General features: G+C 48.2%; 1 protein-coding gene across 1 annotated transcript; it reads right to left on the bottom strand.

Moving 5' to 3' along the window:
- Positions 1–11,210: 11,210 nt before the first annotated feature.
- Positions 11,211–13,644, bottom strand: gcsha (glycine cleavage system protein H (aminomethyl carrier), a). Its single transcript, XM_079742960.1, has 5 exons — positions 13,488–13,644; positions 13,192–13,274; positions 12,987–13,050; positions 12,353–12,484; positions 11,211–11,921 (listed from the first exon to the last, which is right to left on the bottom strand). The coding sequence occupies exons 1-5, from the start codon at positions 13,636–13,638 to the stop codon at positions 11,824–11,826; spliced, it is 528 nt and encodes a 175-aa protein (XP_079599086.1). The 5' UTR covers positions 13,639–13,644; the 3' UTR covers positions 11,211–11,823.
- Positions 13,645–13,954: the final 310 nt, after the last annotated feature.

The raw sequence follows: 13,954 nt of genomic DNA, 5'->3' as shown, positions 1-13,954 counted from the left end.
CAGGTCTGTACGGCCAGGTACAGACATTTGGTTAATGTGCTCCTCCATAAATATAAAACGCAGTGGACACCGGCCCCCAGCCCACTTAATGAGATTACCAAGTGCTGCTTTTTTTCCTTCATCTTCTTCTCTACATTTTTTTTTTTTTTTAATCAAACAAAAGCTGCCAGTGGTGATGGAGCTATTAAGCAAACACTCTCATTAGTACACAACATATAATGAATATGTAAATGGCGTGTGTAATTTATGCATGGGGAGAGGGGGGGGGGGGGGGGGGAACCTGTTCTCTTTTCACTCCTCCATTGAATTCCCTCTATTTATATCTCTTGTTCCTTAAACCCTCTCTCTCTTACACTGTTTTACCCCCTTTGCGCTATACCTCCCACACCCACTGAATGAAACCACGGGGGGGTTTTCTTTGGTCGTATTTTGACCTTTTATTTCATGTCTGCCCCATTTTACAGTTCTTGTCTGTGCTTTTAACCGTTCTCTCCAATGGACTCCCTCAATGCTCCCCCTCGCTGCCTGCCTCCCTCTCTCTCTTTGATTTCTTCCATTTTTAGTGGTCGCTCAACCTAGAAAGCTTTTGCAGTGGTGGTGTACTAAACCCACAAAGGAGTGTTTGAACAAGGTCTTTCTTCCATAAATATAATCTACCGTCCACACGCATTGCTACGCGCCCTGTGTGTGTCTGTGTGTGTTCGGCGTGTGTTTGTGTGCGTAAGTGTGCGTTTGCATGCTTGCTTCTGTGTGTGCGTGTGTGAACGTGTCTGTGTATGTGTATGTATGTGTGTGTGTGTGTATATGGGTGTTTCTGTGTATGTGTGTCTATGTATGTGTGTGTATGTGTTTGTTTGTAGGTGTGTGTATGGGCGCGTGTGTGTGGATGTCTATGCGTACGTGTCCATTTGTATTTATGTGTCTATGTTTATGTGTGTGTGTGTGTGTGTGTGTGTGTGTGTGTGTGTGTGTGATTCCCTTTGTCTGTTGCAGCTGATCCTACAGAGGGGGTACATTCAGAGCACCCTGCTAGACGGTGAGCAGCCATCCTCCTGTCTAGGATAAACACCTATAATACTCTGGCTCCCCTGGCAATCACCATAGCAACAAACCACGACCACCACGTGAGGTGCATAGTAAGATGTAGCCCCGTAATACAAACAACCACTGGCTGGGGGACGGGGGGGGGTGAAAGCGTGCGACATTGAATCGGAATCTGTGATTTCAGACCGATTCAGTTTAATCTATCAATACCATCTAATCGCACAAATAGACACTAGAACACACTCTCTCGCTTTATCTCACTCTCTCTCCGCGCGTGTGTGTGTGTGTGTGTGTGTGTGTGTGTGTGTGTGTGTCTGTCCCTCTCCCGTTCTCTCTCTCTCTGTCTCCGGACTAAACAGGTGCTGATGAGCCTCAGTCAATGATTGTAATGAGCTATCGATCACCGTGGGAAAACCAAGAGGAACGGAGAGGGCTGGACGAGAGAGAGAGGCAGAGGGAAGCCAGAGGACGGACCCACACACACAGACACACACACACACACACACACACACACACAGACACACACACACACACAGACACCCACACACAGACACACACACACAGACACACACACACTGGTCAAGGAATGCATTACAAAACGGCCGGCCACTGAAGACAACAGCTCAATATTTGCCTCATTCAGCGCGACTCATTCTGTAACATTGGGGCCGATGCTGAATGTGAGGGGAGGCCCCCCCCTCTGGTTCGACCCCAGCACCCCCCCCGGGGCCAGCCCACGGAGCTCGGCCCCGAGGGGGTTCGGTGGCAAGCCTTGACAGCGTCTTCAAACCCCGCTGCGGGATGACCGTGCAGCCATGGCGGCCATGAGGGAGTCGCGGCTCTCAGTGACAACGTCTTTATTTCCTCTCCTCTCCTCCCCGGCTGCACCCAGCCCGGAGGAGCGGGCAGACTGCTTTAGGGAAGGGGGAGGTGCAAGTTTGTGTGTGTGTGTGTGTGTGTGTGTGTGTGTGTGTGTGTGTGTGTGTGTGTGTGTGGGTCGGCTGGCGTTACAGATAATGAAATGCAGCAGGGAACAAAGAGCTGGAGGCCCCTATTCTCTGGGAAGGAGCTTCCTTTCCACTGGCGTCGTAACCCTATGATTCCTCCTGTATCTTCTTTCTGGTTTTTCCGTGTGTCTTTTCCGTGTTTGGCTGCACGCGTGTGCGTTGGCGTGCGTTACATTTTGTTTGTGCTAGATGGAGGTGGTTGTTTTGCACACACTCCTCCGCCCACCCCCCGCCCCCACCTCTTCTGTTGGTATTCTGCATGGCAGATCCCCCTAATGTAATAACTCTGTCTGCATGTCTAATTTACAGCAGGAGCCAGTAAATAGCCTGTGGTTAATTACAGTACGTGTGTGTGTGTGTGTGTGTGTGTGAATATGTGTGGGTGTGTTTATGCAAGTGTGTGTACGTGCGTCTGTGTGTATGTCTGTGTGTGTGTGTGTCCGCGCAAGTGTGTGAGCATATGCCGTGTCTATATATGCGTGGGCGTGTCAGAATGATTTATGAGTTGCAAATAGCTATAGCAGCGCCCCGTTTCTTCCCACTTAGTTTTTAATCTGTCTTTCCATTAATTTTGCTCGAGATGTTATTATGTTTTTTTTTCATAACGCCGTGCACGAGGCTCGCCGTATCAGCGCACGTGCATGGTAATGAGACATGGCCGTGGCTGTGGTGGTGTTTTTCTGGACAAACAAACACACAGCTCTGACCACCTGAGCTGCAGCCAGCCTGCCTGCAACGTCGCAGCAACCTGCCTTCCTGTACTCCCTCCATTTTCCCCTTTTCTCTCCCTCCCCGCGTGGCTTTGCCTCACTCACACCCTTCATTGAGAGCCACGTTGAACACCGATCTTTATTGACAGTACACGGTAGAACATGGAAACAGCAGGTCAATCCATTTAGCCCAAGGGCCGATACACCAATTCACCAATTTGTCAGCGTTAGTTTGAGAGAGAAAAGCAGCTAATCTCTCCTCTCTGCTCTCTATTGATCACACACTTAGACTCCACTTCTCTGTCTAAACACTATTGATTCCCTCTCTCTCTCCCTCTCTCTCCCTCGCTCCACCTCTCTCTTTCTCCATCCTCCATTCTGCCCGCGTACCACAGCTATCGTCACATCATGACTTATATACAACACTTACTTTTCAGACAGCATTATAAAGATTACCGTCAAGTGTATTTTGCAATTCCCTGTTGAGGTAAAATTATTAGAATAGATTTTTCCCTTTGTGGGATGCTAGGATGATTACTATCCACTCTACAAGAGGTTTATGAGTAGAAGTGTGGCTAGGACCGACGATATTGTCACATTCCATTATTTGTTCCAAGTTGTATGCAAATCCTCCAAAAAAGTAAATTATGTTTAAATCCTTTGATGAGTCATTAGTAAAGCACTGTTAAAAATGATAAAGGTATTTCTGAAAACGTGCTTAACATGCAAAAAGACATAATTCCTGTCATCATAAGGAATACATTAAAAAAAAAATCACTGTAGCTGCAATTCCTTTCTTCCCATCTTGATGGGACTTGTGCTCCACCTACTGGCGCCACGGAGGTATTACAATTCCCGGGTCATGGCTGGTTATTACAAAACATTCACTCGTGGCTTGTGTAACCCGCTTGTTCAGCTGTTTGGTAACCAGCAAAAATTCCTGACTTAAGTGGGCACAAGTCAGATCGTAACAATAGGTTCGTGGCATTGTTCTATATGAACAGTTCATTCATTACAAGATGAACGTTAAACGGACAATAGCCGGAGCGGCCGAAAACATTGCCTCTTTAAGTAACACGTTACAACAACTGGTGTTAGGTGGAGAGGATCCTGGGGGGTTCTTCGGTATTTGTGTATCTGCCATGGGACACAGCGAAACCCTGTCGGTCTTTCCATCCCTCATTCAACCTTTGGCTGCTGTGGACCCCTCTCAACACGCCACGCTCATCTCCATTTATGTGGAATACTTCTCAAAAGTAAGGGTCTACTACGGAATTCAGCTGCCTGTGTGCGTGTTTGCATGTCACAGACCCGAGTTTTTCTCTCCCCGTTACAAGTCATATTATAAATTGCTCCTATTACTTCGATCGACTCTAATATGCAAATATACGTGTAGTTATGCGCGTGCGCGCGCATGAGCCATCTACACAGCATAGTAAAAAATTGAAATGCAAAAAATGTTATGCATACGAGTAGTGTATATAGGAGTGCGTTCATAATGTATGTAAACAGGAGTGTGCATGTTTTACATATTTGACTAATCTTTAGTTCTGTATTTCCTATAATATTGAATATTGAATATTAATATTGAAGGTTGGCTATGAGCTTTGTTTGTCTCGTGTGTTGTTGACCAACAGGATGAAGAAGATGAGCTAGAAGTTGCTCTGGCGCTCTCCCTACTTGAGGTCAAGACCCAGCCGAAGCCCGCCTGCAGACCGGAGACCCGGCCTCCGGCGCGGCAGGGGGGGTACCAACCCCAGGTTGGGGGTTTGATCCTGGGCGGTGCCACCGGGTCTAAAACCACGGCCCTCCCTGGACTCAGCTACGCACAATCGGCAGCTACAGGTGGGAGAGGACGCACACCCGGCGGAAACCTACCACCGACGGGCTCTGGGGTCCCGTCTGGTACCCCACGCACACACCCCCCCGGAGACCGTACCCCCCTCCCTGCAGCCACAGACACACACTCGACCGCGTCGCAGACCTCTACACACAGACAGGTCCCCGGTCGGCCTGCCTCTCCCACCTTCCACCAGAGTGACCGGCGGCAGGACGCCGTTAGTGACGACGCCCACGACCCACTGGACAAGGAGGGGAGCCGCCCCGACCAATCGCAGAAGCCCCAGCGCTCCAAGAACCGGCGTCAGCGAGGTAAGGGGCGTGGCCAGCGTGCGGTGGTGGGGCTGCCCCACTCGCCCTCGGCCACGCCCCCTGTGCTGTTGTGGCTCCGCCGGGACCTCAGGCTCCACGACAACCCGGCTCTGATTGGATCGCTGCAGGCGGGCGCGCCCGTCATCCCCGTCTTCATATGGAGCCCCGAGGAGGAGGAGGGGCCGGGGGCTACCATGGCAACCGGAGGGGCATGTAAGTTCCGATGAAGTGCAACGATGATACGTGTGTAATTAGAAGCATGCGTTGGGTAAGAATTATGTAGAACCTGGTCCGTGTCGGGGAACAATCGTCCGTCGGGGTGTACCACCAGGTATGAGTGGGATTAGCCGCTACACGCCGTTTTGAAAATGTGCCAATTCTGACGTCACAGATGTGTGTGACGGGTAGAGGAGCAACGTTTGCTACAGTCCACTGGGCAGGCTGGTGGACTGATCTATCCAGCACACATCTAGGTGGACACGCCCACCGGTGATGTCAGAAGCTGCACATTTTGAAAAAAACGGCGTGGTGGTATAATACGTCCCCTTTGCATTGAAAATGCGAGTAAACGCATGATACCCCTCTGACCTCCCAGGTAAGTACTGGCTCCACCAGGCCCTGGCGTGTCTCCAGGCGGCTCTGGAGCGTCTGGGCAGTCACCTGGTCTTCCTGAAGGCCGACTCGGGGTCCTCTTTGGGGGCCCTGCTGGGCCTGGTGGAGGAGACGGGGGCGCGGACGGTGCTGGCCACGGCCCTCTACGAGCCCTGGCTGAGGGAGAGGGACCAGCGGGTGGCGGCCGGCCTGCAGCGGGCCGACGTGGCGTGTCGTATGGTCCACTCCTACTGCCTCCGGGACCCTTACTCCGTCAGCACCCAGGGAGTGGGGCTGAGAGGTAAGCCCTGCTGGGGTTAGTGTGAGCGGCCAGTATTGATGTGGTTCTATACCAGTCACGAGCTAAGCTCCGTGGCGATCAACTCCTGCCATCAGCCAAGCGTGGATAGATTTGACCATCTGGCAGGTGATACAAATTCAGGGATACACAGGAAAACAATTTCTTGGCAAGCAGATGTTTCTACTTGTGGACGCTGTTGGTGTTGCTATATAGTTGCTATAACGGTAATGCTAGTGATGCTACAGGAGATTTCTTATCTTGCTGATACATCACCCATTGATAGTAGTTCTTAACCCAGTCGCAAGCTAAGGTCAATGTGTCTGAATTAAAACCTGCCAGCAGCAAAGTGTGGATAGATCTAGGAGGTTACACAAATTCGAGGGTAACACATTAAAACAATTGCTTGGCAAGCAGATCTTTCAACTCTGGCAGGTAAAAAGTACATTTTGGATGCTGATGAGGTGACTACAGGGGATTTCTTTATCTGTTCGCCTACTCAATGTTGCTGATAGCATCTTACATCCGGTGCGTCCGAGGCCTACTGGTTAAGGAGTTGGAGAGGTAACCGGAGGGTGGCCGCTTCGAATCCCGACCGGTAGGCAAAGAATGTGGACGGGGGGAGTAGCAGAGCAGCACTCTCCCCGGGCGCTGCACTGCGGCGGCCCACTGCTCCGGGTATGCCGGTGTGTGTGTGTGTGTGTGTGTGTGTGTTCTCCGGCTCCCGGATGGGTCAAAAGCAGAGAAAGAATTTCCCCCAAAAGGGGACAATGAAGGAGAACTTAACTTAAATACACCTCCCCTGAGCGTTCAGGGATTGGCTCGGTGTCCCACTTCATCGGCTGCTGTGAGCAGAACCCGGGCACCACGTTGGGCCCTAGCCTCGACCCGCCCGTTTCCATGCCGACCCCATCCCAGTGGCCCCCGGGGGCCCCCCTCGATGCGCTCGGCCTGGCGCGCATGCCCCGCAGGAAGGACGGCACCGTGGTCAGTAACCACGGCGATGTTGTCACCAACAGTCACTAACCATAGAATAAATAAACCAATAATTTACAATAGTTTATTTAGACCTGTCAATATAGGCCATTGTGTGCAATAAACTAAAATATAATAACATAAAATATGTTATTGGAGTGGTGCTATGAAACATCCTTCACAATTTTACCTATGTATGATGTCTTTCTTTTCCCTCTCTATGATTTCAAACTTGTATTTATTTTTTTATCTGTTCTATTTTCTTCTTTATCCTGTTTTCGTGTATGTTTTTCTTGTTAAATGTGGACCCCAGGAAGAGTAGCCGTCGCCTGGTGTAATGGCTAATGGGGATCCTAATAAACTAAACTAAACCACTTGTACTGACATAAGACTAACACATGGGGTTTATGTTGGTGTACAGATTGACTGGGCGGCCAACATCCGCGCCTCCTGGGACTTTAGCGAGCAGGGTGCTCACGCACGTTTAGAGGCCTTTCTGCAAGATGGTGAGATTTTTTCTTCTTAAATACTATTGTTGCTTTCCCACAAAAAGTTCAGAAGGGGATGATTGATCGGTAAAGGGCTGATTATGGTCCCACGTTCACGCAATGCAATGACCACGCAGATGCTTCATGAACCTTTATGGTTCTGCGTCGGCTTTAATAAGCAGACCAATCGTCGCCTCGACGGAAGGTTAACATTTCTGGGAGGCGCACGTCAGGCCCGTTGTGGGAACGTGGGACCATAATCAGCCCTTAAGTTTACAAGAAAAAGTGTTTTGAACTGCGTGCCATCGTAGGCCTTGAATGTGTAAACATTGTTCATGTTACTTAATTGGGCTTCAGTGTTTACACGGCAGTTTGGAAACCTTGTTACAATCAGCATTCCTGTGTGAAATTAAATGCACTTGGCGTGTAGGAAGTCTGGTTATGGTGGTAGGCAGGGTATTACCGCGTTTCCTGTGTGCATGCAGACGAATTGAGTGAGACGGAATTAACAACAAAACCCACTGAAAACACAGACACCATACTGTGACTGGTCTGACCAGTTCCAAAGGGGCACGATGGGGATGCCATGTATCAACAATGACCACAAGGTCTGGCAAAAACAATTTAATTCAATAAGTCTGTATTAAAACAGTATATAAACCTAAGAATGACCAAAGATGTTGACTCTTCAGCTCCAAATTTGAGAACCACTGCGGTCAGACCGCATTAACAACAGCTACTACCCCGTTCCCCCAATGAGGTGATGGTAAACAGTGGGGAAGAAATCCAAAAATGAAAGGGAGATATCCACTTGGACCGCACCACAACATACAAACAAGTATAGGGTTTTCAGGCACATTAATTTCCCACACCTAAAGAGAGTTGCTACCCTAGGTGTGTACAGGTACGAGAAAGAGTCAGGACGGGCCGATTCCCCCAACACCAGTTGTCTGTCTCCCTACCTCCACTGGGGGCAGATCAGTCCACGCTGGTTATTATGGGATGCCAAAAGTGCACGGTGCAGACCCCAAAAGTTCCAGCGCAAACTGGCCTGGAGGGACCTGGCGTACTGGCAGCTGTCCCTGTTCCCCGACCTTCCCTGGGAGTCGCTGCGGCCGGCGTATAAGGTAGGGCCTGGCTGGGGGAGACGCACTGGAGGGTTCTGTCGTTACCCGCCTGTATGTGTTGTACAGATAATCCATCATTCAAGCGTCTTTGAGATAAGCGCTGTAAAAAATCTATCCTCTATTATCAAGACGCTGCATGAAATTTCGTACGTCAGATAATTTTTCATCTTCTGATCATGTCACATCTAAATACATGTTTCAACAGATCTATTTTGTATTGTTCTCGTTTCTAAAATGAATGTATAGGTTTGTATATATTGTTGAAGTTATAATCATTAGTATTTTTATTCTTATTTTCATCCTTTTATTTTTTGTCTTATTGTGCTGTCATTACGCCCCAAGAATTTCCCAGCCGTTATAAAGTGATCTCGTATTGACGTGTAGTTCTCAGGTTGACCACCAGGGTGTGCTCCTTGGCCTCTCGCCCACAGGCTCTCAGGTGGAGCAGTGACCGGGGCCACCTGAAGGCGTGGCAGCGCGGCAGGACAGGCTACCCCCTGGTGGACGCCGCCATGAGGCAGCTGTGGCTGACCGGCTGGGTCAACAACTACATGAGACACGTGGTAGCGTCCTTCCTCATAGCTTACCTGCATCTGCCCTGGCAAGAGGGCTACCTCTGGTTCCAGGTAGGGGGCGCTCACTCTCTCTCACACTCACTCTCTCCCCTTCTCAAACGCAGATACGTTTATCTAGCCGTTTGGTTTATGTTTGCTATGTTCAAATTGAGGCACTTATTCCCTCTGCCCTTTTATAGTGAACATTGTACACTATTCAACTATATAGAAATGTTGGACAATAATTATGGGCCATAAATCCATGGCCGTGCCGCGTATTGGTCGCATAAACAAGCCGACTCATGTTAGGTCACAGTGTGACAGCTCATTTGCTGAAGAACCATAAATAAATGTGTGCAGAGCCATCTTTATTGGATGAATGCAATAGCACTGAAAAACACGATGCATTATGGTATAGCGGGAGGAAATAAGTATGCAGTAGGTCTTTACAATGCATAATGTTTATTAAGTAGTGCACTGTCTGGGGAAACCAGATTTCTACAGTCAAACGCATCAGACAACACTGCAAAATGTTGACTACATGATGGAATAGAGAGCACTGAGTGCGGGCCTGTGAAAGCCTTTGAAACTGTAACTGGCCGAGGTCGAACAGACCAATCACGTGTCTCGATGTGTGTGCAGGACACTCTGTTGGACGCCGACGTGGCGATCGATGCCATGATGTGGCAGAACGGGGGCATGTGCGGACTGGACCACTGGAACTTCGTGATGCACCCGGTCGACGCAGCCTTGACCTGTGACCCCTGTGGCAGTTACGTCAGGAAATGGTGTCCTGAACTTGCAGCGCTGCCCGATGACATCATCCACAAACCCTGGAGAGGCCCCGCCTCCATGCTGCGGCGTGCAGGTCGGCCCCGCCCCCTCGACCAGGGGGACATATGGTTGCTCGATTATTACGATTATTTTGGTCGATGTTGAAATCACGATTATTCAAACGATTATTTTTGAGGTTGAAAACATGATGTATTTATTCAGCATGTCTCTCCCAAAAACACTTTGTAACTGAGAACTTTGAAAATTCGCCTTAAAAAAACCCCCACAATATGGTCAAATAGAAAATGTTCAAATATAAAATAATGTACAGATATGTATCCAGCTGTATCCATTTTCTATAAAACATTTTATAGAAATTTTTTGAATATATTGAATTTTGATTTGTTTAAAACTCGATTGTATTCGTTTTGTGATCGTTTGACTCTAAAATCGCAATCGTGATCAAAATCCGATTAACCGCCCAGCCCTAGAGCGACGCTTACATATCCCTGCTTCGTGTGTGGTTTGTTTTTCCAACACAGGTGTTGCTTTAGGACATACCTACCCCGAGCCAATCGTCACAGACCTAGAAGCGCGGAGGGGCCAGTCTCTGCAGGACGTTGCGCTGGTACGGAGCACGTTGAGCGAGTATGTGGACAAGCGTAGCGGGTGCGACCTGGTACCGCTGCCCCCCCGCCTGGTCTCCGAGGCCCTGGGCTCAGCGGGGGGCGACCAGCTCAGGACCGGCGCGAAGCAGTTCCTCCTGCCCGTCATCACCCGCATGGAGTTCAAGCACCAATGGGAAGACCCCGGCGCGGACGCTGCCTCGAACCCCTACGACGCCGTCTTGAAGGGCTACGTGAGCCGCAAACGCGACGAGACCGTGGCCTTCCTCAACCAGCGGGACTTCTCTGCCAGCGTGATGAACGAGGGGGCGCAGAGGAGGGAGAGGCTGGACAGCGATATGAGGATACTAGAGGGACTGCCCCGAGCTCCCCCCAGCCGGGGAAGAGCCAGGCCAACTCCCGCGGCCAAGGGCAAATCCTCGTAGAGCAGGGCGACGTGGGGAACCCAGGGGGTGCCTCAGGGGAAATAGGAGGCAGGCTACAGTAGAGGCTAGGGTGCTGACTCTCAACCGAATAGGTAGTGGGTTCGGCCCCCCCTTGTGGTAGGCCTCTTTGAGCTGGACAGCTTCTCCTTAATGAGTGCATGACTTCACAGGTCACTTTGGCAAGAGTCGGCCGTAAGATTGTAGTTCAATAATATATCCACCAGACAGTTGATGGATGGGATCAAGGTAAGGGAGTTGAACGGATTGGCCATTCTCTTGCCATTGGGCCTGAAACCAATACATACATTTTTCTCCATGTCCTCATCTTATTTAAAAATAGACTTGGCTTTAAAATGATTTGTCACCTGAACCAGGGTGAAGATAATTGGTGCAGTAAAAATTTTCCATGGACAGAATGATTTGATGAATTATGTATTTATTCATGTTTTCACTCATTCATCTGAGAAATCGTGGATATTTATTTACGTGCCATGGACCGTAATCCAAAACAGATTGATCCGTGCAGAGTTGCGGCAGTGGACACATAATGTGCACACAACTGTAATTCTTGATCTTGGTTATCTGGCAATGGCAGACCACTTCACAACATTGATAGAGATCATAGAGAAAACAAAATATTTAAATGTTTTGTTTTTATTCAACCTTCTACCTAACATGTCCGTTACCAACAAGGTCTTCGTTACATCAGTGCTTATACTTCATGGTAAGGCCCAACAGGGCGTCACCCCTACAGGGGTAACTCAGTCTTAACGTACTTGAAAAGACTAGAAAACTCTTCAGGTTGGAGGGGGTTTTGAAATCACGGGGCCAATAAACACTATATCTTCCCCGTTTGCGCAATTGATTGGTCAATAAAAGGTTGACAGGGTGATTGGAAGATCTGTCAATAACACTGTAGCTGAGAGTATTTTACTTATAACCGTTCCAGTGTAGAACGGTAGACGCTTGGCCATGGGTTTATATGCATGCCCCCTCCCAGCGGTGGTAAAGAGAAAAGGTGTGGTCGTGTGGGACCGGCCGGGGAGATTGAGATCAGTCCTCGATGGAGCGGATGTACCTCTCGTATGCCTTCTCGTCCATGAGAGCGTCCAGCTCAGCAGGGTTATCGATGGACATCTTCATCAGCCAACCTGCAGAGAAATCACAACAAGAAAGTTGTATTGCCGGCTAAGCTTTCACGTTTGCTCTGGTGTAAGGTGGTGGTGTAAAGTGATGGTGGTTTCACAAACATTCATGGGAATGCTGGGACAAAAAGTATGTAAAGCTAAACTAGTATTTTTTTATTATAAAAAGTTCTACAACTTTTTTTTATGTGCTTGTGTGATCTACTGTAATAATAAATGTTCCTGCTTTTTACCGAAGTGTAAAGCTGAATTCCAACTTAAGTTATTGTCTTGATGCAACTTCTTTAAAAATCAAAAGTTACATTTTGTAAAGCACAGAATTGTGGAAGTAAAGGTTTTAATGATTCTGTGTCCTAAAAGATCAGAAACTTTAATACTTTACCACAAATTATACTTTGCCCTGTGTTGTTCTGGCAAGTGAAAGTGCCTTCTCTTACCATCTGTGTAGCAGGACTTGTTGACCAGACCGGGCTTATCAGCCAGCAGAGTGTTTATCTCCACAACTTCTCCGGTGAGCGGAGAGTACAGCTCACTGGCAGCTTTCACACTCTCAAGGGCACCAAACTCATCTGAGGAAAAAGATAAAGCGGTTACAAACTGCAGGTCTTAGTTTGACGTTAGGTGACGCTATTCTGTCAACAATTAATTACAATTACAATTGTAATTGTAATTCTAACAATTAAGCCCTATCACATGCGAGGAAGTGCCGTTATACTGGATATCAGCACGGCTGTGGTTCTGTCGTAGTTATGAGGCCGCAGGGCGAGTACCAAAGTCGATGAAATGCCTCTTGTACAATCAATATTACTAGGTCGGAACTAACTGTTAAACTGTAAAAAAAACTAAAACAATATCCCACATCAAAACATTGCATCGGGTTACAAAGCATGAACAATTACCACGTTGTCCACTTTACTTAAATGGGAATTTGAGAATGACGCCACTCATGAAATTAACATTTGACATGACAGCACGAATTGTTTATTACCATGTTACTAGGAGATCGATAACATGTCATATGAGTACAACTTGTATTAAATTATCAATCGCCCTCTAATGACTTCTTCCCACCTTGTTGAGCCAGCTTTGCGCCGACCTCGGGAAGTCCACAGTAAACCACATCTCCGAGAGCCTCCTGAAAATGCAACAACATAGTCATCGTCTCCTGTGTGTGTGTGTGTGTGTGTGTGTGTGTGTGTGTGTGTGTGTGTGTGTGTGTGTGTGTGTGTGTGTGTGTGTGTGTGGTGTTGCAAAGGGATGTATTGAAGAACAGTACCTGGGCAAAGTTACTGATTCCGACGGTTCCTACTCCACTCTCTTCTACTCTGATCCATTCGTGCTTGTCTGTGAATTTCAGCGCTGAGGGATAACATTACGTCAGCTTACAAAATCACAAACTCGGATTTGATTTTAATGTATATTGTTCAGACAATGTACAATGCATTTTAGAGATACCGCTCCCGGGAGATAAGAAGTCAACTATCCGTCCCGCAGCGGTGACTCCACTGTCATTTCCCTTAGCTAGTTCTGCTACATGAGTAGCTTTTTGGCAATGAGGTCCCGTTCAAATACCTGCAGAGAGCCGACTGGATGTGGTGAGAGCACGTTGAAAAGACGATATAGATGTAAGGAGTCGTGGATTGTGTTGGACCGAAGGTGCAATCGAAGGTAAGACGGATAAAAAGTTGGAAGACAGGCAGCGAAGGACCCCACGCGCAGCCATTTTTTTTGGTCTCGGTGTGATGACGAAGCCAACAACAACGTGTCGCTTAGAATGTGTCATAGCTCCTTGCTGGGGGCGCTTGTTTTTTTGAAACGATATGTTGTAATGGGCGGCTAGGATTCGATGTTACGCTTGCTGCAAGCTTTCTGTACGCCGCTTTCTGTACGCCCGCCTTGCGCCATAAACCCCTGACCGTCATCAAACGTCCAACCAAAACAAGATTAGAATCCTGTATGAAACTCTAAAAAAATGTGTATTACATTATTTCATCATTTAACTATTACAAAAAGATATGCAAGGACGTCAGGCAGTTTCT

Source organism: Pollachius pollachius (assembly GCF_949987615.1).
Source record: "Pollachius pollachius genome assembly, chromosome: 9".
Classification (NCBI taxonomy): domain Eukaryota; kingdom Metazoa; phylum Chordata; class Actinopteri; order Gadiformes; family Gadidae; genus Pollachius; species Pollachius pollachius.
This window is presented reverse-complemented; position numbering and strand designations above follow the sequence as displayed.